Source organism: Dermacentor andersoni, chromosome 11 (genome assembly GCF_023375885.2).
Source record: "Dermacentor andersoni chromosome 11, qqDerAnde1_hic_scaffold, whole genome shotgun sequence".
NCBI classification, from domain to species: domain Eukaryota; kingdom Metazoa; phylum Arthropoda; class Arachnida; order Ixodida; family Ixodidae; genus Dermacentor; species Dermacentor andersoni.
The window spans coordinates 94,854,492-94,877,307 of record NC_092824.1 but is presented as its reverse complement, the minus strand read 5'-3'; the positions used below and the strand labels follow the sequence as shown (position 1 = coordinate 94,877,307).

The 22,816-nt window shown below is 43.5% G+C and overlaps 1 protein-coding gene across 1 annotated transcript in view; it reads left to right on the top strand.

Annotated features, from left to right (window-relative positions):
• Nucleotides 1-22,816, top strand: part of Lar (tyrosine-protein phosphatase Lar) — a 100,409-nt gene that overhangs the window by 40,405 nt on the left and 37,188 nt on the right. The window contains exons 11-19 of the mRNA XM_055075180.2: nucleotides 5,851-5,975; nucleotides 7,383-7,569; nucleotides 8,591-8,788; nucleotides 9,143-9,235; nucleotides 9,844-10,033; nucleotides 11,075-11,282; nucleotides 12,494-12,680; nucleotides 14,448-14,542; nucleotides 15,669-15,885. Coding sequence (XP_054931155.2) covers nucleotides 5,851-5,975; nucleotides 7,383-7,569; nucleotides 8,591-8,788; nucleotides 9,143-9,235; nucleotides 9,844-10,033; nucleotides 11,075-11,282; nucleotides 12,494-12,680; nucleotides 14,448-14,542; nucleotides 15,669-15,885 — 1,500 coding nt within the window. The remainder of the gene's footprint in view (nucleotides 1-5,850; nucleotides 5,976-7,382; nucleotides 7,570-8,590; nucleotides 8,789-9,142; nucleotides 9,236-9,843; nucleotides 10,034-11,074; nucleotides 11,283-12,493; nucleotides 12,681-14,447; nucleotides 14,543-15,668; nucleotides 15,886-22,816) is intronic.

Genomic DNA, 22,816 nt, shown 5'->3' with positions numbered 1-22,816 from the left:
GGTTTGATGAGGCTGCCGCGTCGAGTGTATCTTGGGGCCATTGGCTGGATTCTTCGACAAACTAAGCACATAGGGGTCCAAAAAATACCATTGGAAGCAAGAAATGATGTAAAAAATTGAAGCAAGAAAACTTCGGACTGCCCAGAGAGGCATAGTTTATACCTCAGAGTCCTAAACCACCACACTGTTTGGCAGAAAGGTGCAGACGCAGTGTTGGAGTTATTGTGGAGGCTCCAACATTGCGACTCTAGGTGAAGAAACCTACTACTCTAGATTTCTTCACCTAGAGTCGTAGTGAAACTCAAGCTAGCGTCTGCTGTGAAGTTCCGTGATAAGGACAGGGAACGCACACCTTCACCAAGGTGTTAGGTGAAAAAATATGCAGATGAGAGGCTATTTACAATTATACTTACAAATACATACGTAGCATATAGCCAAAAGGTAACAGCCCTGCGTTAGCTTCAAATCATCATCATCTTTTTGATTCGATTAAGAGTAAGACTTTAAGAGTAGCTTGAGGCTACGAAGAAGAAAACCTATGCTATTTTCTTTTTTCTTCTGAAAGATTTCCCTGCCTTGAAGATTTGTGCAGTGCTTATTTGCTGTCATTGTGTTTTGTTTGATCCTCCTTCCATACGTTCAGGCTAAAGCTCTCTTGTACATTGTTAATGTCACAGCAGATATGAAGACTGGAGAAAACTCCCATCAAAAAGGAAATTGCTTTTGAAGCGGTTTTGTTCTCTTTCTAATTTGTTGGTTTCTTATGGTGCGCCGCCAGACTGGCGATTGAGACATTCTTATTGCATGTCTTCAGTTGACTGCTCAAAGCTACCGTCATACCAGACAACACACGTATGCTAGGCATAAGTTCACACCTTACATACAAGGAAGACGCAAGCACCGCTTTTGTATGCTGACTTCTGTTTGGTGGATGTACTATATGTGGACACTAGTACGTCTTTGCTTCACTATGACTCTTTTGGGGTGCTGTGGCAGACCTTATTTGGAAATTAGCCATAGCACTCTGTTTTCGGCACTAGGAAAGGTTGCAAAAAATTGGATATTACAGAGAAGGTGTGTCTTGTTCAAGACCAATTTCGTGGCCTATAAAGAAGTACTATATCATCATAGCGAGCAGAACATTCATGTTAGTGGTTCATCGTAACAAGCAAACAATAGCAGTAGCATGGTAGTGCAAGCCAGAATAGTTGGCGAACGGGGGCTTGAACAAGCAACTGGAGACCTTATATGGCTGAAGGTTGCTTCAGTATACAGGTCTAGGAATGGGGTCTATGTTTAGTGTAATGCAGTTCTTCTCGGCGATACACTTCAGCCTACAGTGTCACTGTGTCGTGGGCAGTGACCATGTCAGCACTGTCTAATGAGTGCATAAAATTATAAAAATAACTTTGAATAGACATAGCAAATATGTTTCGAACAATACAAAGCGTTCACAGGAAGAGGGAGGCTTAGATATCTACAGTGGCCTTACAAGGGACACCTTGGACAGAAGCCAACATTTTGACAAGGGGCCTTGTGATTGTCATGACAAGGCTGTAGTTTTGGCAGTTGTTGTTAGGGCAGTTGTAGCCCTAACAATGTCTCTGCTTGTTGAAATGTTGGCTCCAGTCTAAGGTTTCCCCCTTTTCACCCTATGTAGATTGCAGTGAATATGTTCTGCTTTTGTAATTACTGGTGCAACAATTGCCATCTTCAACGAGTAAAGTAAAAAGTGCTGGTTACCATGAAGAAGCCAACTGCGCGAGTACTTCTGCAACCCCAACACTGAACTCTGAAACGATTGCCACGCTGTATTTGCAGCGTCAAACTCATGCATAGGTCTGCCACATCGCATGCCGACAGAGTTGATGCACGTCCCCTTTCGGGAAAGTGGTTGTCTCTTTCTATTTATCTGTCCTATTCTTCTTTTACACTCTTTGTCTTTCTCGTGTATATGTACACAGCGGGCATGTAACCATAGCTGTATTTGTACATAGCCTCTAATTGCTCCTTACTGTACGCTGTGCAGCTGACCTCTCTTTCTGGTTGCATTGGTGAGATGATATGCTCTGTATTTTCTGGCCACTGTACGCTGAACTTTGTATAGGCATCTCTGTCTTGACCTTTCTTCAGTGAACACTCCCTGTGTTGCATTCTGCTCTCCTATATCTTGCTGCTGTATGCTCTTACACGTATATTTTTATAGTGCCATCTTCTTTGCTGACTTCTTCTTTTTTTTTTCCAGACTCTCGCCTCCGAATTCCTTTCCCGCCTTCATATCATTTGCGAGAAAGAACAAAAACTCTTGCTCTCTTTCTTACACTTCATCTCGCATTTTGTTAATCGCTCTGTTCAGTGTTACTGTCGATGTTCAACCATCACGTGCCCCCTGTGAACATTTTTAGGTGTTTCTTAGAACGTGAGCATCTCATTCATTGTTGAATTAATTGTCAGCGTATTCTGTGTACAGGGAGTTATGTAGTTGCGGCTTGAAAACTTTGAAAAAAAAATCTTTCTGGAGACCTGTAGTTTGCTTGCACTCAGATCTTGTATAAGGGGGGTATTTGGTAACTTGGCAACTAACCTTTGCCCACTAACTTATTTGGTGAGGGCAAATACCTGCCTGGCCCATCTGGAAGTGGCGGGAAACCATTGTGGAGTACATACCTGTCTGCAATTCAGCCACACTAAGTCAAGCAGAGCCAACCAAATAGACAACTTTTATCGTTCGTGGGTGAAATATTGAACCAGTGACTTGTTTGTGATGCCTGCGTTCTAATTTTTTCGGCAGCAGGGCCGACCAATTGGTCAATCAATCATTTGTTTAATCAATCAAACAAGCAACTTTAATCAGTCAGTTACTAAAATATGTTAAATCAATCTGTTTAGCATTAAGTACTACTTTCACCTGTGTGGCCAGGTTTTATCAGTAATTGTTCTCCGAACTTTTCAAACATATCAAGAAAGTACAAAATACCAAATACATTACCAAGAAAACGAGTCAAACGCACTAGTGAGGTTACATCTCTGTGAAATCAGAGTGCATGCATGCTTGGGTTATATGAGAAGTAATTTTCAAGTTGTCAGACCATCTAAGCACGTCTCCGTGTGCTATAAGCACAGTCTGGCATATTTAAATGCAGCCTAACTAGAGCTAATATTACTACATTACAGCTTGCACATAAGTAGCGTTAACATTAAAGGGACACTTTATGGGCACGTATGCTCATGAACGTGCATCTATGGAAAAGTCAATTTGTTCAAATCATGAGAGGTGTGGTGTAAGCCTTTTTCTCCTTACTTTGTCACGTACAACTTGTATCAGTGGCAAGACACTGCTTTTTGTGTCTTATTATTTGACAGAAGTCATTTTGTTACAACAGAATTTGGAGAAAAAAAATTCTTACCTTCTGCAATGCGTTTACGCCACTGTAATCGACAATCTTAGGCATTCTATTATCTTTTCACACCTTCATCCCTCATATGCACTCATTATGGTTAAAGCTAAATTGGAAAGCCAAAATGGTATGTTTGAAATACATCTAGGAGAGCTACACCAAGTGCTTGGGCATCCAAACACTTGATCAACATCACTTCAGATATGCTTTCAGAGTAGATATTGCTTTGCTGAATTAGTGAGTGTAAGGTTGTTGGAATAAGTTTTCCATTTCCAGCCTAAGAAAAAAAAACTGCTTCTGGAGATGGTAGAGTCTCGTCTCGATTCAAACTGCATCATTCAAGTTGTGCGGCTGCAGTCTGCTAAAATTGCATGCAAACAAGAATAAACTTTCGTCTACTTATTTGTTCATTTACCAGGCTTAACTCCACAAAGATACCAGCTGTAGCAGACTTGTCGATCGTGAGAACAGGCCAATGATTCATGAAGGAACACAACCTTCACACACAAGAATAGCTGGGAGTGTTGTCAAATAAAGCGTTGCGGTGTAGCTGTGTCTAATGTTGAATAGTCGTAACCTTAGATAAGCAGTGGCTGAGCTTAAGGTGTGCAAAACGGTTTTGGAAAACAAATATTTGTTGTTTTTTTTCTTTCTTTCTTTCTATTACAATTTTTTTTTCAAATTTCGCACTAAAGTATGTCAGTTTCCATAGTTATCAAGGCCATCTTGTTATCACAGTTATGATATTTATAGTGCGGCACCAGTCACTGAAAGCTGTGACACTTCTATCTCATGTGGTATCTATGTCGTGCATATAAATAACTCTTCAGTTGTGCGAGTTCATATGGGCTGCCATTTTGACGCCCTAACCCTTACGAGGCGCACATTTATCTGGGAACAAGACATTCAGTGGCAATTTTCTTTCAGACGTGCGTACAAAAAAGTTTGCCATGGCTAGCCTACCTTATCGCATCCAATATCTGCAAGATAACTTTCTTCCTTTAAACATGGTGTGATCGAGTTGTTATCTCTTCGGCAATGCAAAATCAAAAGCTCATAAAATAATGAGCTGACAGTTAACAAATGGCATCCACGGGCTTAAATGTTATCACTCCCCTATATGAAGCTCCCTTACATACTTGCATGGGTGCCTGAATGTTCTGTCAATTCACTCTGTCAGGCAGTTGTAACCAATGCTAAGGGGAAAAAAAACATGAGCTGAACAACATACACAATTAGTATGTGCCTTCAACAAAGCACTTCTCACATGCCAGTACATTGGAATGCAGCGGCGATAATACAACATGCAACAAAGTTGTAAGATAATTTTCTTGATACTATGACACTAAGGGAAGAAGTGTTGAGCTGGCAAAGGTGCATAATTTGGACGTCCCTTCAGCAAAGCATTTGTCTACTGCCAATAAGTTGAAACGTAGCAGATATCACACGACATGTAAGAAAATCGTTGGAAGACTTCGTTGCTGCTGGGACACAAAACAGGAACTAATAATAACTGAAACCCTTGGGAAATAGAGGGTGTCAGCAGACCAGTGAAATAGAGTTTGAAAAATTGCAAAGGAAAGCCATTTAATTCATTTACTCTGGATGTACTACACATGTGATTTTCCTTCTAACTAACAAAAACCTCGTGTATCTATGCACGAAATGCAGGAAAAGCTTGTTTCAAATTCCTGTCTTCAATTCTCAAAACACACTTGCTATCGATTCTACACAGTGTGTGCAGCACCACCAACAACACGACATACCTGTCGCATCAAACTGCATTTGCTAACATGAGATTGTGCTTCAAGCTGACACCCTTAGGCATTATGCTTTCAATTTTCTCGGGGACTGGACGAGGCTTTGTGCAGTATCTGCAGTATGCAATAAACAAATGTTTATTCAGTATGCAACAAATATATGCATAAACGAATAATTAATTAAATACGTGGGTGCAACAAAGTAGCTGGAATAGTGGAAATATTAGCAGTTAAACAGGTCATAGCAACTGCAGCAACACCTTGCAGCTCAATAAGTGTCCTGTCACAGTAAGGGCTGAATGTCAGCCAAAGATATACCCAAGTAGGCAGAGTGAATAGCGTTAATCTCTCTGCAAAAGCGGCACCTAGCTTTTAACGACATTGACCAAACCAGTGATAACCACAGCAGCTTCAGGGAGGCCAACCATTGGAAATCAGTTCAAAACTCAAGATGGGAGGTACACCATCCAGTCTACCTCTCGTCTTATGTTTTCATCTAGCTTGTGCAGTTTAGTCCTTAACCCACCCAAGGTTTTGTTTTCGTAGGCTTCAAAAATTCACGCACACGAGCAGGTTACATTTCGCTGCAACATGCGGTTGGTCATGCACGCTTGGGAAAAAAACGCACCTGCCTGTATGCATTCTTTTAATATCTTTGCTTTGTCGTCCCGCGCACTTCGATGTCTGTGCAGTTCCTGGAGAGCCACGGACGGTGAAAGTGACCGCGCTGAATAGCACGGCACTGGCCGTCTCATGGAAGCCACCGTCCAACCGGGATCGAAATGGGCTCATCCGCGGCTACCAGATTCACGTGCAGGTGGGAGCCATGGAGGCAATTCATTTATGAATCACTTGACTCATCGGCAATCTTTTGACACATTTTGACACTTTGTGGACACGCGCTCTTTCGTAATGCACCATCTGATTGATTTCTGATCAGTTTATTTGGTGGTGTTGGAAATTTTGGGAACTTTCATCGCAAGCTTTGCCGCAGCATTTGTTTTATCAAATGAACAGACAAAAATGGCGGGATGAAATATATAAAGGAAAGAATTTCCTCAAACCTGTCATGTTAATACTTAAAGAGCTGTAATGCGATAGCGTTTGGAGGATTCTCTCACTTGATGATATCCCTCAGACACTCGCATTGAATGAATCTCGAGTGTTTCACAAAGCATGTGTGAGACATTTTTTGGGAGAATTCCACAAACATTTCATTCAGAGTATATACCTGCGAGTACTTTCGTGTGAGAATTTAGCCGGTGGCGTACTTTAATCGATAACCAATCTAGCGGGCTTGAGTACTTGGTACAGTGTGCACATAAGTGTGCATCTGAAGAGCAAGTAGTTATGGAAAATGAAGGAATATATATATATTAAATAAAAGAAATTGATCACCGGCATAGAAGCATGAGAACAAAGCACAGCTCGACGTTTGTTCCCATGGCTTGTTACAGTGCGGGTTCTTGCCACTATGTCTTTCTAATGAGAGACATTCAAATAGTGAAGTTCTGCAGTCAAACTGAACTCCTATGTTTGGGCACTGCCGGTTTCCTGAGTACCCCTGGAAGTGTGCTCAACTTGTCAGCAATTAGTAAGAAGTAATAGTTTAGCACATTTTCTGGCTGCCTGTCGTTGTAAACTCTACATTAGTCATAATTAAATGTTAAAAGAAACTGAATGCCATACTAGAGAGTTTTAGCATTCCACCTCAGCTCTACAATTGCCATGCTGACCACCTGCCAGCTTTGCATGTGACATAGCTAAGCCGGGCCAGATGTGTGGGCGGGGCAGTTTGTCAAGGCTGGTAAGAGGAAGCTGGAAGTAGTCAAGACAAAAAGTTGTAACACTAGAGTTATGCTAGAACCCTATTCTCAAATCATTCACTCGTATTACGTGAACCTTAGTTTCAAGTTTCTTTTGCAATTTTAAGAGTATAAATGGCTTCAGCTTTTACAATTTAGCAAATACAATTAGTGTGGAGTATAAAACCCAGTGAGCCTCTCAGCATAAAAATAGCGACACCAGTCTAGACACATGCAATGCTTGCAAACACAACAAGAGTGTTGACGGTGCATAGAATTGTGCTTCCTGTAGTGCCACGCGCAAAATTTTACACAACTGGCACGTTACCCTTCTGAAGTTCTGTGACACGTTGAGCAGGGCTCAAAGTCTTCTTTTGGGTTACCCGTTTCCCGTGCAAGCCATCGCCATTCCCACACAGGAGATGAACCGTCACGGGGACCTCATCAATGAGCCCCTGCGATATGACGTCGCCGACGAGACTGCCGAGGAGTACAACGTGACGGGCCTGCAGCCTGACACCGAGTACTCTGTCCAAGTGGCTGCTGTCACACGAAAGGGTGACGGCTCACGCAGCCGTCCCAAGATGGCCCGTACTCACGGCGGAGGTGAGAATGAGCCAGTGCTACCGCTCAGCGCCGTGCCAGATTGGATGATAGGCAAAACCCTCAAGTCCATTTTCTTCCACACACCTGCAGTCATTAGAAATTATGCAGCAGTCACTGATGAACTATTCAAATAAAAAAATTCACTAATTTTTAAATAATTCCTTTAGCAGACATATATATAGCTGCATAGTTGAAGCATGTCAGGGCTCAAATCACGTCCGCATAGTCGGTATCGAAGTTTCTAAACAACTATCTCTACATATGTGGTGAAATGCGTTGGCATCACACTTATTATTTTTCCAGAGAGTCTTCTTTAAGCACTGCATGCTGGAACTTCCACTTTCACTATTGAAGCATTTGTGACGGTGTTGTGATTTGATATGTTCCCGTTACCTCGAAGACTGGTACACTGTGACTTTTTTTTTTTTTTTTCAGTGATATGCTGGTAATACACTAACACACCGACTGATTGTAGCAAAGACTGTAGTAGCTCCCCTCTGGGAATAAGGAAATGGGAAAATCTCTCCAAAGGGCCTTCATAATTTTTCAGGAGCATAATCAAGTGCACACTGTCGTGCTTGCAAAATCCTGTTCACAAAAAAATTTAGCTAGGCAGAATTTGAAACTTCCATTTGAAATCTTCTGACGCATAAAGGATGCCAGACATGGTACTGGCTTCGTGTAAATTCATGCAGGCAAGTTCCTCAAGTGAAATTACCCATGCCAAAGTCGCTGAAAAAGCTAGTGAGATTGAAAAACAATGTGTTCCTTGTCAGTATTTTCTGTGCCAAATTCGATGGTCCTTGTATGCTGTGTCAGGACGTCAGTCATCCTTAATGAAGTGTGTATCTCCGAAAAGACGTGTGCCCAGGACAACCTCTAAAATAAAAAATTAAAAATTGTTCAGTATCAGCTCCCTCCTTTTTTTTTTTTTTTCTCCAGATTTTTTAAGTCACAGGTTGTCAGGTATGCAGGTGGCGTGAGCTCCTAACGAATTTGAATGTCTTCATTCCAATTGCAGTCCCTACTCGCCCGGAGCTTACAGCCCGAATCCACACGGAGGACCAACGCCTTCGTGTTGAGCTCCACTGGTCTCGGCCAAACCACACCTATGGAGAACTGCTTCAGTACAGGCTGCGTTATGGTCGCATGGATGGGGGTGCTCTGGAAGAACGCGAGATTGAGCCCATGGACCAACACATCACCGTTGAGAACCTTGGTACGAGGAGCTTGCAGAGAACATACTGTAATTGTAGTGTTAGCAAAGGTAGTGACATTCTTTGAGAATGCAGCCGGAAGAAATGTTTGCAGCACTTCCCCTAACTTTTTTTTTTACAAGAAATGTCCATAAAATTGTGCTCTGCGTCATGATGTCATGATAATGTCGGTGGTGTTGGGCCCAGCATATCAAAACCAGCTTTATTATCCAATTAAAATGTGGGTGTCTCTCAACTTTGATACTTGCTGAGTGTCATTCTCTACACGTAAGAAGGTTGTGGTAGAGTTTCTACTATTTCGAAGCTATTGTCAGTATTCCTTTAAAAGAATTCAGTGTGTCTTTTTGTCATTCCAGCACGAGGGGCAAGGTACGAGTTTCGCCTTTCAGGCAGGAACTTGCTCGGATGGGGACAAGAAGCCATCACGTTTGTCAGCACACCAGAAGGAGGTATGCAGACGTCTTCGCACATGCTTGTCATTTTCATTTCCTTGTTTCTTTCTTCTTCAAGACCACCTCTCGTAATTAAAAAAACAATAGCGTGCTCCTGTCCAGACTTTTTCCGTGTTTTCTTCATGCGTTCTCATGCTTTTCCGACATGTTAAACCCCATCGAGGAGCCATAATAATAATGAAGCACGAGCAACAACGATGGCAAGATAATGGCTGCGGCATCATTACAACAAAAGTGTGATGTTGACGTCACTGAAGGCATGCCAAGGTTGCGAATCATGATGGCATGCCAATGACATTGATGACAATGGAAATTACATAAGTGTGTCCCAATTGCGAATGCTGTCGCATAACATAGATTCTCGTGTGCATAGGATCTGCACCGTTTTTTCTTTTCCAAGAATGTTGCTCAGATTTTTTGCCTGCTTTGTTTTATTATTTGCTTTTGTTTTGGAACAAACTTCTTTGGAGAGCACCGAACTTTTACTATTCACTGAAAGTTGCAGGTGATTTTATTAGCACATTTCCGTCTTGACTCCTAGCGCATTTGCACAGGGATGGAACTGAATAGCTGAAGTGAATGTGCGCTGCCTACCTTTCTTTCAGAGCCCACGTCACCCCCGCAGAATGTGACCTTCCGACTGCAAAGCCCCACCACCGTGGTGTTCACATGGGAGCCCCCCAGCCCCCTGCATCGCAACGGTCACATCACCCACTACAGCGTCCAGTTCCGACGACGGTCATCGGATTTCAGCGCCGATGATCGGAACACTTCCCACACTCGGGTTGTGTTCAGGTGAGGCCACAGGCACACCTCCTTCTCATGCAACACCTTTTTTTGCTGTCATTGTGTTCATGAGATGAATGTGGTGCTAAGCACCAAATGCAGGAAGATTGTTGTGTGGTTTATGGAAAGAGGTACAAACGCAGGCATTAACTACCAAATGAAATTTATTTGATTGAAGGGCCTATACATAGAAACATGTACAGTTCCTATATATAAAGTCAGGTTCACATCATAATCAAGATACAGGTGAAATCTCCAGTGCTTTTCGTAGCAAAAAATGGGTTGGCAGTTGTGTAAGTTATCATTTACACAATATTTTACACAAAATCATTTACACCGGAATTTTAATTAAATTTTTTTGCCTGTGTGCCCCTCAATTTGCAATGGTTTAAACTAACTTATTTATTTATTCATATTTTGCCATACATGTGTTTTCAAAACGGTTCAACTACTTCTTGGATCTGCCGATGTTGCCACACATTTGCAATACTGTGTGTGATGACCCTTTCGCCTTCTGATCATGTTCCTATGTGCACATTCTTTAACCAATAATATTATTCTGGTAGTTGGTGCTTGTGTTTGTACCTAGTTCCACTAAACACACTTATCTCCTTGCAGTCCAGTTCTTTGTACTACTTTCATATAATGAACTTCGACCAACTTGGCCAAATCACTATCCTAATTCAATGTTATTACATACTTAGCGTGGCATGAACATCTTGAACAGGAGGTTGGTTGGAAGGAAGTAATAGCAATGGCACACATTACATAGCAATGGAGTAAAATGACGTTAATGACAGCTCTATGAACGGAGGCACCTTTTTTCAGCAGCAACAGAAGACCTTGAAAGTGAGTATCTGCAATGCCATGTGGCCGTGAGCATGATCTAGTGCTAGTCTAGCCTTGCAGTAACACTAGGTGTGCAATTATCGTGCATAATGCATTGACAGTCAACGTGGAAATGGTATAGACTTGAGGCCAGGGCGGAGGGAGACTTGGTTACACTACTAGTTTGCAGTAAGAGTTTGCAACCTTCAATTACTGCCGCAGCTCCCTCGACGAGAAGACGGACTACTTCATGCGTGTGCGTGCCTGCACGGCCAAAGGCTGCGGACCCTGGGGCGAAAACCTGACGGCTAGCACTCCGGGCGACATTCCGTCGGCTCCAACCAACGTCCAGGCCGTGGCCACTTCTGACCAGTCAGTCGAGGTCTGGTGGGACGAGATGCCCTACTTCAGAGATATCCTTGGCTATCAGGTGGAGTAGTCTCTTGTGTTTGCATGATTTCGCAGCAGTCTTTGCCTAACTTTGCCTCATCATGGCACTTCATTCTATTTAGTGTCTTATGACACAAGATAAATAAATTTACTGTGTACGGTAGACCGCTGTAATTATTCAACATTTCATAATTCAGTCCTCCTGTTATCTAAATCGTGTTCATACGTCCCAAAAGCAGGGGTGTGCATTTTTCGAATCGAACATGGAATCAAATCAGGGGAAAAAGAAAAAGCCAAAATATCGAATGAAATGTCAAATATCAGAAAGTTTGTCGCAAAGTTTAATGCTTGCAAATTTTTAATATTTGACAAGGAAACGCAGTGCTACACATGCTTGGCAGTCTCATAGCGTTGCATAATGAAAATGTTGGAAGCTAGCAGTAACTTAAGTGCATAGAAGTCAAGATATACAGTAAAGTCTACTCTGACTAAAAGGAATTCTAAGTCAGTATTCCAGCACACACCTTGGTTCTACTATATGAAGGTCTGTAATTTTTTGTGCTTAATAGAATGTCTGTTCAATACATTCAAGTGCTTTTTCTCCCTCTGAAGCTAAAAAAACTTGTGACAATATGTTGTGCTGATTACCAACAAGGTTCTCAATTTAATGGTGGACCCATGTTTTATGGCAATCTTTTATTGCATAAATAGCTTTGTTTTCCCGTTTTTCTCCAAAGTGCAGAAAAGCTTTCCCATATTTACCGCGGGTGGGTCTCAACTTAGTCTTATTTCATCACGGTTCATCATGTGGGACAAAAACCCATCTTCGACCTCTCTTGTAGCTGAGCAAGTATAGTGAAATCTCATCATAAAGGAACAGGATATAACAAAATAATGAATATAACAAAGTAAGTGAAATTTGCCTTGAAATCCTCAGAGACGATAATGCAGTACATGCAATAATGGATGTAATTAAGTAATTCTGGCTCTCCCGTCAACTACATTATAAGGAAGTTTTACTGTATTGAGTTATGGCCTACACCACGTAAATTGATGCTAGCGCAAACACCTTGAGACAAGTGCTCAATAAAGAAGACGGACAGGTGCTTATGGTGTGTCTGATTTATGTCATTTCAAGGTGTTCCGAACTGAACACCACTGTCTTTTAGCTGCTTGTAATTTTTATTCTGTGGCCTGACTCATGTCTAACCCCCCTCTCCCCCCCCCTTTTTTTTGTTTCTTTCTTTGCAGGTGCTGTATGCTCAGACGGCCGTGGAAGACCTGGATCAGTGGGCGGTGAAGAAAGTGCCGCTCACGTGGTCAGCCGAGCTGACAAGCCTTGAAAGCCACACAGTTTACGCCATAAGAGTGGCCGCCTACACACGGGAATCCCTGGGCAAGCTTTCTGACCTGGTGACCGTGAAAGTCACACCCACAGGTCGGTCATGCATTGCGCGAGCCTCAGGCTTGCTTGTCGTTGCATCAGTATCAGGATTGCACATTCTTGTGTATTTCTGCAGTCGTCGGGAAGACCATGAAGCTGCTGTAGTAGACGAGTTGTATGCGACAAGAAATAATTCAAAGGCACTCCTGCCATCTGATTATTCTCTTATTTGTGACCGGCAAGTTATGCAGGTGATCACTGTTACATTGGTATTTCAAGAAAGTGCTCGAGATGTGCATTTGCAACAAGTCAATAAAAGCTACAGTCATGAGAGGTCTTGAGCTTTCTATAAGTGCGCATTGTAGAGACCTGTTGGGAAAGGTGATATACTAGTTGGGAACACAAGCTGCTAATACTCGGGTTTTTAAAGCTAAGTTCCGCTGAAGTGGCATAGCTGTTGTGGTGTTCTGCTACGTAGCATGGGCTGACGGGTTTGATTGTCTGCTGAAGTTGCTTCATTTTAACCGGAGTGAAATGTGCCTTTATATTAAAAGGAAGCTTTAGCTCCAGTGCTCCTATCTAAATACCTGTAAAAGGAGAATTCGTTTTTCTCGGCAACCACTGCACCAAATTTGACGAGGTTTATTGCATTTAAAAGAAAAACTTAAAATCTAGTGACTGTTGGTTTCGAATTTCTGGTTTAAATCGTCAACTTCTTATTAAATATTGGCAAAAATTGAAAATTTTCAAGAAACGACACTATCAAGTTGACAACTCCGTAACTCAGCAATGGAAAATGATAATACAATTCTGTGAATTTCATCTAATAGTGCATCTAAAGCAGACAAAATTGTTATGTTACACATGAATGTCGAAAAATTTATTAATATGGAAATACAGCTTTTGCAGAACCCTTGTAAACAATGTAACAAATTCACGTAAGATGTAAAATGACATATTGAATTTGTCCACTTTCAATTATCTAATGGATGCCGTTCACAGAACCGTGATATCTGTTCTTGATGCAGAGCTATGAATTTGTAAACTTCGTCCATCTATTTTTTTCAAACTTTCAAATTTGTGATAATCTTTTTAACAAAATTGAGGCCCTAAATCAAAATTCCGCTTCCAACAGTCACTAGAATTTAGCTTTTTCTCTCAAATGCAACAAATTTCATTAAAATCGGTGTAAGGGTTATCTCAGAAAAACGTTTTTGCGTTTTACATCTATTTGAATAGGCCGCGTCGGAGTTGGGCCCGAGCTAAAGCTTCCTCTTAAGGCTTGAATCACCAGCCAGTTCAGTTAAAGCCCAGTGCACAACAAATATCTCTCCCAGAAATTTTCCTGCTACCCTTCTGTTGCATCAGTTCACCCAATCCTAAGTTTGCAAATTTCCTAATGGCATTGCTCTGTCCAATCTTCTGCCACTGTTGACTTCGTTTTCCTTCATTGAAAACTTATTCCACTGCACTAGTAGACCACCAGTGCCACTCTCGCAGTTTTCGCATTAGATTACCAGCCCAGCTTGAGGCTCTGGTGTATACTAAAGAACCCTGCATTGGTCCAGATCAAATTGAAGCGCTGGGTGTACAGCATTCTCATTACTCAAGGCGGCTTTGCAAAAGGAAATCTAGTCAAACCATTATAGTAACTATGTTTATGTGCACGTGGCATTCTTAACACAATGCTTCTCAGTTTTACCCTTACATTTTCAGGCATTGTGTGGCGGTTACTGTGATGAAACCATTACGTTGGCTTTGCAAACAGCGTTGTTTGTTTTGCAATGCGTCGCACAGCACTGTGTGTTGTACAATTTCCAGATGTTCCAACGCAGCTGCGAGCGTACGGCGTGACCACCCATGGCATGATTTTGTCTTGGCGACCTCCTACACGTCTGGACTACATCAAGTTTAACGTAAGCCCTTGCTGTCAATTCTGGTTTTCTGATGGGGTGCAGAATGTGCAAGTCGGACACATATCTCCACAATTTGTTTCTGTTTTTCTCTGAGATGGGTACCTTTTTTTAACAGCATTTAGTGGTTCTTCAATGTGCATTTGAGGACACTTTTGGACATTTGTATCAGTAATGGCGTATATGTCCTAATGCCCATTCTGTTTGGCGAACATAAATGTATAGTATAATTCAGCAGGCTCTGTGGAGTTCTTTCTGGTAATTAGGTTTTGATGTCATTAATTATGCTAATTATATTCGACATTATGGGGATTGGGGTGTGGCGTTGCTAATTTGTTAATTATGTTAAGTAGGTTAGCTTTCTGTGCAAATATCAAAGCAAAACATAATACAAATATTAGTCCAGCAATCAACTCTAGAATATGCACGAAGTAAACAGCAATCAGCCATAGTAGAAGGCACAGATTAACCTGCCATACATTCAGTAATGCAGCACAGAAATGACTTTTTGTATTTCATGTTCACTTGTTATTCACCTGTAATCCAAGTTCGCATGAATGTATGCATCAAAGGTGTTGTTCAGGCCTAGCACATACCGCATTTGCTCAATTCTAACATGCCCTCGATTGCAGCACGCACTAGACTTTCACAGCCAGAAATGAAAAATGTAATACTTTCGATAGTTAATTCACCAGAATTTTATTGTAAGAGAAGGAATCAAATGACAATTTGGTCTCACTTGGAACAGTAAGCTTATTGCATCTAAGTCACAGAGGAGTGTGGCCACCACTTATCGTCACTGTCGGAGAACTTGTCATTACCGTCAACAGCCCAGAGGATCTAGTCTCCAATGCTGTTCAGAGTATTCGAGGTACCGAATTTTTTGAAACACATCATAGACCATGGCAGCCTAACAAACTTCTGTAGTGCGTACCAGCTGAAGCTCCTGCAGCAGCATGGGGATTGAATTATGGCAATCTTTTATGCCAGTGATAATAGGTTGACACAATTGCAGCTCTCGGTTACGCTCTAGATTCTAGCGCTCACATCATTTCCCACAAAAAAAAGAAAAGTACTCAGTAGAGTCGAGTAAATATGACAAGTGCTTATTCACGTCTCGTCCCCACAGATCTCATACAGCGCACACAAGGAGTTCTATGATAGCCGAGGCAGCCCGCAGGAGCTTCCGATCCCGCCGCAGAGCGTACTTTTGGACGTTGGCACGACAAATTACACCATAGAGAACCTGATCCCATTCACAAGCTACAAGGTCAACCTGACGGCCGTGCCACGGGACGGGTCGTACCGGCCACCTGCCAAGATTATGGTCACCACAGCCATGGCCGGTGACTGGTCCTTTCTCGATGCTCTTGGTTTGCTTGCTTTCTTCTTTGATGCAGTATGGACTAATGGAGAGCTGGAGTGACAAAGGGCTTTAACTTCAGCCTGCAAAAGCCCAACTAAGTGAGCACATTTTCGGGAACACAGCGGCAAGAATTTGGTAAGGTCAGGAGTGACACAAACAGTTCTTCGGTGCATCAGGTTGGTGAAACTGGGTATAGTGGGGCTCCTGAAGTTGAAATGAATAAGGGCTGATTCACACTTACGACTTGAGGAGGTCACACGACCAGTCGCGACTGGCAACCTAAAAACGACTCAAGGCGACCTATGTCCACACCGGCAAGTGCGAGCGGCTAGTCACCACACTGAAATGTCTCGCGATATGCGCTTCATGTCTGCTCACCATGCCATCACCATGTAATATAAGCGTCGGCATATACAGACGTCCTGTTGCTGCGCTTCTGATAGTTTCAGCAGTTTTCCGACTGAAATGATTGAGCAGTGAGCGACTAGCCTTAAATGGTTGCTTTTGAAGAAAGGCGACCAACTTGGTCACACGACCTCTGTCGGTCATCAGCTTGAATGAGCCCTAATTCCAGTAGATACCACTCTTCGTAAAAATATGTTCTTACCGAAGCTTGAGAAATGGACAAGTGTTACCTACAGGCAACACACCAGAAAAAGAATATATATATATATATATATTGCCAAGTTTCAGTATAGAGTACAGAATTTCTGGCTAAATAGGCAGGAAGTGCCATTTTTCAGTTTAGGCAAGGACGCATTATGAGAAAGAGAAGTTCGGCACACAAATCGCTTTCTTCTGAAAGCACGATCAGTGGAGGCAGGTCAATGCAAAAGATCTCCGGCTGCAGTAGTATCATATGTAATGTAAAGCAAATGCAATGTACACCTATGGTTTGCATATGTGAAGAGCCGTCTGTACAAGTTCCAAACAAAGCCATAGATGGCTTGGAGTGAGGCCCGATTCCAGCTTTCTGCCTAGTGTTGCCCCTCCCTTCCTCCTCTACTGCTGAAAAAATTTTCTTGGTATGTCTTCCACATTTAGGTGGGAAATAAACATTTTTCTCTGGTATTTGTATGTCTCGTCCTTAAAGGGCTAATAGAGAATTTATTAATCTGAGAAGCTAGAAAAAGGTCCGAAAAGTGTTCAATTTATGTGGCAGTTAATTTTAGAGAATGTCTATCATAGTCACATTCAGACTGCAAGCCCCTTAGCGTTACTAGGCACATTGTGTTGCAACATACGTTTCAACTCGTTCTTTACTTAAACATTCAAGTTCTTCTACCTTAACTAGGGTCCTCTTTGCATCAAAATAATGCCAAAATATTACATTTAAGACAGGTTTCTATTTTAATGTATTTGGAAGTGGCTGCTCTTGGATTCCCCTTTCCCTTCAAACTTTTCTAGCCTGTTGTCACAATTTTGAGACATACAGAATCTGAATTTTGACGTCATGTTTCATCATGTATCCTGACGTCATTTCATCATCCAACAATACTGTATTTACATGATTGTAAGCCGACTCGAATGTAAGTCGACCCCCCCATATCGCGTGACAGGAAAAAAAAAAAAATATAGCATACCCGAGGGTGCATTCGATAACAAAAATTTATTAGTAGCTGACATGGTCACTGGACTACTTGTCTTCACTAGTGCTGCCATCGTCATCGTTGCTGCGGTCCCACAGCGTGTCGTGGTCCAGCGAAATTTCACATTTGGCAAACGACCGCACCAGGACATCTTGTGGAACAGCAGCCCACACCGACTGCACCCAACCACACTCAGCCGTCAGGGAGGTTCTTTTGACAGGTCTGGTTGGCGTAATTTCGCGGTGTTCTGCCGCCAGCCACTTGTACTCACGATGGAGCAGGGCCTTAAAATTAACGCGAAGGTCTGGGCTTGTTTCATGACCATGTCGCACTTCACTGGCAGGGACCGATCACGCATTTCAGTGACATAAGCCGCAAGCTTAGCCTACAGCTCCGGAAAGCGTCCAGACTTCGGCATGTGGGAAATTTCTCACTTGCCATCACAGGTAAAAATTTCGCTTCGCTGCAGTTTTCTTCGCTTCGCCACTCTCGCCCCACCCGTTCAGAAACATCGAAATTGTGGCCTGCTGCACAGTGATTTGTTTCTTCGGCGTAAAGGATGGCAGCCCTCTTGAACGCTGCTGGGAACGAGTGCCTAACGATTAGTAGGCCTGAAGCAGTCATGACAACTGAGGAAGCATAGAAGTAGCACGTAGCCGGCAGTCAAGTGGAACGTGTCAAACCAATGCCAATGCCTTTCAACAGAGAAACCTGTGAGCGGTGTCTGCTCTGTCTTCCATGAACTACCGATACTCCCCGCAAGCGCCGCTGTTCTGAGGGTGCCGCCGCAAATGGGAACAGCGGCACTTCCATAAACTATCGACCCCCCCCCCCTCCCCCCCAGCCATGAGTGTTGCATGCACTGTAAAGGTCTCAAAAATGTTGAAAAACCCTTCCGAAAGCGAACAAACACGCGGGATAGCGAAAAGATACGGGTAGGGCCATAGAGCAAACATAAAATTGTAACTACGTTGTAGCTCCCGTTGGTCTCGATTTTTTGGTGGAGCCATGTTTTGGTTTCGATTGTAAGTCAACCCCCCAACTTCTGACTTACAAATTTTAAAAAAGTGGTCGACTTACAATCGTGTAAATATGGTAATATGTGAGCATGTCACAGTGGCAGTCCCAGAGGGGAGGGTGACTGGCGATTGGGGCAATCCTGCCCTTCCCTCCAAAATGTTATCGCTTGTCTCATGTCACCAAATAGGCACAAGGGGCATGCTTTCCGGCTTTCCTAAAATCCTTCAATTTTTTTTATTTTTTTTTTTTTTTTCTTGGTTCTTGGACACCCCACAACCTAGTCACAGAGGGGTAATATATTGTTCCCATTCACTACCAAACCCCCACAAAGTAGAGGGATTTAGGGTGATAAAGTCGAAGCTGTTGGATGGGAACAATGCTTCGTTCTGCTAGTAGTGTAATACATACAGACGTTGACAATAGAAGGCACATGAATACATAGGCACGGCACTGTTCGTGAACCAACAAGCGCGCATTGCAACACTTGCTGTTCATAAACGCTGCTCCTTCCCACCAGCCCCCTTTCCCAGAAGCACTGCACTCAGAAAACAATGTTCTGCACTTGGTACTTCCAATGATGATGAGCACTCCAAAAGAGTCGTGCAGATTTATTCATTCAGGTGCACATATTGTGGTTGTCGTCTCTGCAATACTGGCTGTTTTAGAGGCTGCCATAACATGCGAGATACTGCAACCACTCAGTGTCTACAGTGCGATGACCTGTGAATAATACGGCATTCTTTCGTGCTAAACACCCATTTCAGTTTCTCTTAACGTGCCTACTAACTGTACAGTCATTATCATCATCAGCCTGGTTACGCCCACTGCAGGGCAAAGGCCTCTCCCATACTTCTCCAACTACCCCTGTCATGTACTAATTGTGGCCATGTTGTCCCTGCAAACTTCTTAATCTCATCCGCCCACCTAACTTTCTGCCGCCCTCTGCTACGCTTCCCTTCCCTTGGAATCCATTCCGTAACTCTTAACCCTTTGAAGGTTTTAGCCGTACATGTACGGCGGCGGTTTTCTGTCCCGCAAGGTCTTCGCCGTACGGGTACGGTTCCGACCCTCCGTTTGAAATTTCGCGCCATAATGACGATGAACGCTCATCGGGAGGTGCTGCCACCTCTTAGCACTTACAAGATGCGTTTGAAATTGGTGCTACCTTCTTGGGGAGATAAACAGAGCTGATTGCTAGCTTCAGCGCGTCACTCAGACTGCGGCAACGCCCCTTTGGCGGTTTCGGTTTCGCCGCGTGATCGCAACGGAGGCGCGCGAAACGTCATTTTTTTCTTTGTCGGCACTCTCTTGCAGGGCGGTGGAAGTTGATTTCTATCTTGATTGGCGCTGCTCTTAGCTTGCTTCAGCGCCGTTCGCGAGGTATTCTCGCTCTCAGTGGCAACGCGGTTTCGGTTCCAACGCGTGATCGCAACGGAGGCGCGCGAAACGTGGTCTTTCTCTTTGTCGGCACGCTCTCGCAGGGGCGGCGGAAGTTGATTTCTATCTTGAGTGGCACTGCTCTTAGCTTGTTTATCACCACTTGCTTATCAGCGCCGTTCGCGAGGTATTCTCGCTCTCCGCGGCAACGCGCTTACGCGAGAGGGTGCCTCAGACCTCTGCCCAAGGCAGCCGCACGCAGAGATGGCATGTGTGCGCCAACACAACTCCTCGCTTCAAGAGAACAGACACGCATTTTAGGTGTGCAGGCTGCGATAAGGCACTGTGCGTAGACCCGTGTTTCAAGGAGTACCATGCTCGGAAATACTATTGAACATTTTGCAGTTCTGAGTGATGCCGACACCAAAATACTGTTCCTAATTATTTTTGACTATTTATCCCTGACTTAATACATTTTGTACATTCAAGATCCGCTATAAAGTAATTTGACCACCTGGGAAAGTTTTTTTCAAAATAATTCGACCCTCAAAGGGTTAATGACCATCGGTTATCTTTCCTCCTCACTACGTGTTCTGCCCATGCCCATTTCTTTTTCTTGATTCTAAGGTGTTCCTGATTCTATTTGCAATTATCTTAATAAACACTTTGTAGTAACAGACAGTAAGCTGATCAGTCTATAATTTTTCATGTCTTTGGCCTCCCCTTGCTTATGGATTAGGATTATGTTAGCGTTTTTCCAAGATTCCAGTACGCTCGAAGTTATGAGGCATTGCGTATACAGGGTGACCAGTTTCTCTTGAACAATCTGCCCACCATCCTTCAACAAGTCTGCTGTTACCTGATCCTCCCCAGCTGCCTTCCCCCTTTGCATAGCTCCCAAGGCTTTCTTTACTTCTGGCGTTACCTGTGGGATTTCGAATTCCTCTAGACTATTCTCTCTTCCATTATCGTCGTGGGTGCCACTGGTACTGTATAAATCTCTATAGAACTCCTCAGCCACTTGAACTATCTCATCCATATTAGTAATGATATTGCCGGCTTTGTCTCTTAACGCATACATCTGATTCGTGCCAATTCCTAGTTCCTTCTTCACTGCTTTTAGGCTTCCTCCGTTCCTGAGAGCATGTTCAATTCTATCCATATTATACTTCCTTATGTCAGCTGTCTTACGCTTGTTGATTAACTTCGAAAGTTCTGCCAGTTCTATTCTAGCTGTAGGGTTAGAGGCTTTCATACATTGGCGTTTCTTGATCAGATCTTTCGTCTCCTGCGATAGCTTACTGGTATCCTGTCTAACGGAGTTACCACCGACTTCTATTGCACACTCCTAAATGATGCCCACAAGATTGTCGTTCATTGCTTCAACACTAAGGTCCTCTTCCTGAGTCAAAGCCAAATACCTGTTCTGTAGCTTGATCTGGAATTCCTCTATTTTCCCTCTTACCGCTAACTCATTGATCGACTTATTATGTACCAGTTGCTTCCGTTCCCTCCTCAGGTCTAGGCTAATTCGAGTTCTTACCATCCTATGGTCACTGCAGCGCACCTTGCTGAGCACATCCACATCTTGTATGATGGCTAGCGCAGGGTTAGCCCAGGGTTAGCGCAGAGTATGAAGTCTACTTCATTTCTAGTCTCGCCGTTCGGGCTCCTCCACGTCCACTTTCGGCTATCCCGCTTGCGGAAGAAGGTATTCATTATCCGCATATTATTCTGTTCTGCAAACTCTACTAATAACTCTCCCCTGCTATTCCTAGTGCCTATGCTATATTCCCCCACTGCCTTGTCTCCAGCCTGCTTGTTGCCTACCTTGGCATTGAAGTCGCCCATTAGTATAGTGTATTTTGTTTTGACTTTACCCATTGCCGATTCCACTTCTTCATAGAAGCTTTCGACTTCCTGGTCATCATGACTGGATGTAGGGGCGTAGACCTATACAACCTTCATTTTGTACCTCTTATTAAGTTTCACGACAAGACCTGCCACCCTCTCGTTAATGCTATAGAATTCCTGTATGTTACCAGCTATACTCTTATTAATCAGGAATCTGACTCCTAATTCTCGTCTCTCCGCTAAGCCCCGGTAGCACAGGACGTGCCCGCTTTTAGCACCATATATGCTTCTTTTGGCCTCCTAACTTCACTGAGCCCTATTATATCCCATTTACTGCCCTCTAATTCCTCCAATAGCACTGCTAGACTTGCCTCACTAGATAACGTTTTAGCGTTAAACGTTGGGAGGTTCATATTCCATTGGCGGCCTGTCCGGAGCCGACCGTTTATTCGGACCTCACGGGGACTGCGGAAATGTTTGAATAAACAGGTGTCCGAAAAAGCAGATTAAGAAAAAAAAAACGAAATCCCTAATTTCCATGCACTTATTCGCGCTCGGCAGTGGGCTTGAAGAAATCGTGAATGCGCCGTTGCACGCTGTTCCGTTTACGCGCAATCAAATAAGTCTGAATCTCTGTGAGGGTCGTACAGTCACTATAGGCGGCTGAAAGCACAGTCACTGCTTGTACACGCTCCGCATGCAACGGCAGCGTAGCACATGGGGTGTCATCTTCCGACAGATTCATCGTCTGATGGTGCAGCAGAAACCTGACAAATGATCTCGCCGTCGTCGAGTTCTGCACATTTCAGTACAGCAGTGTCAGCACCTGTGAAACTGTCAAATGAGACGGTGTCTGGAATCGCAATGCAACCACTGCGCAGGTCTCGGCAGAACATTTTCCGCGTCAGTAGGGAGCACATCGGAACGCGACAAATCCTAGGCCTCCCGGCACCCACTTGCCGGCATTCCCCAGCGCAGTCTGCGCGGGCACTGTCGGCGCCATTAGACACATGACACGATGTTCCCGTATGCCGCATTGGATCACCGAAACCTCGACGCAGCGCACAAAGC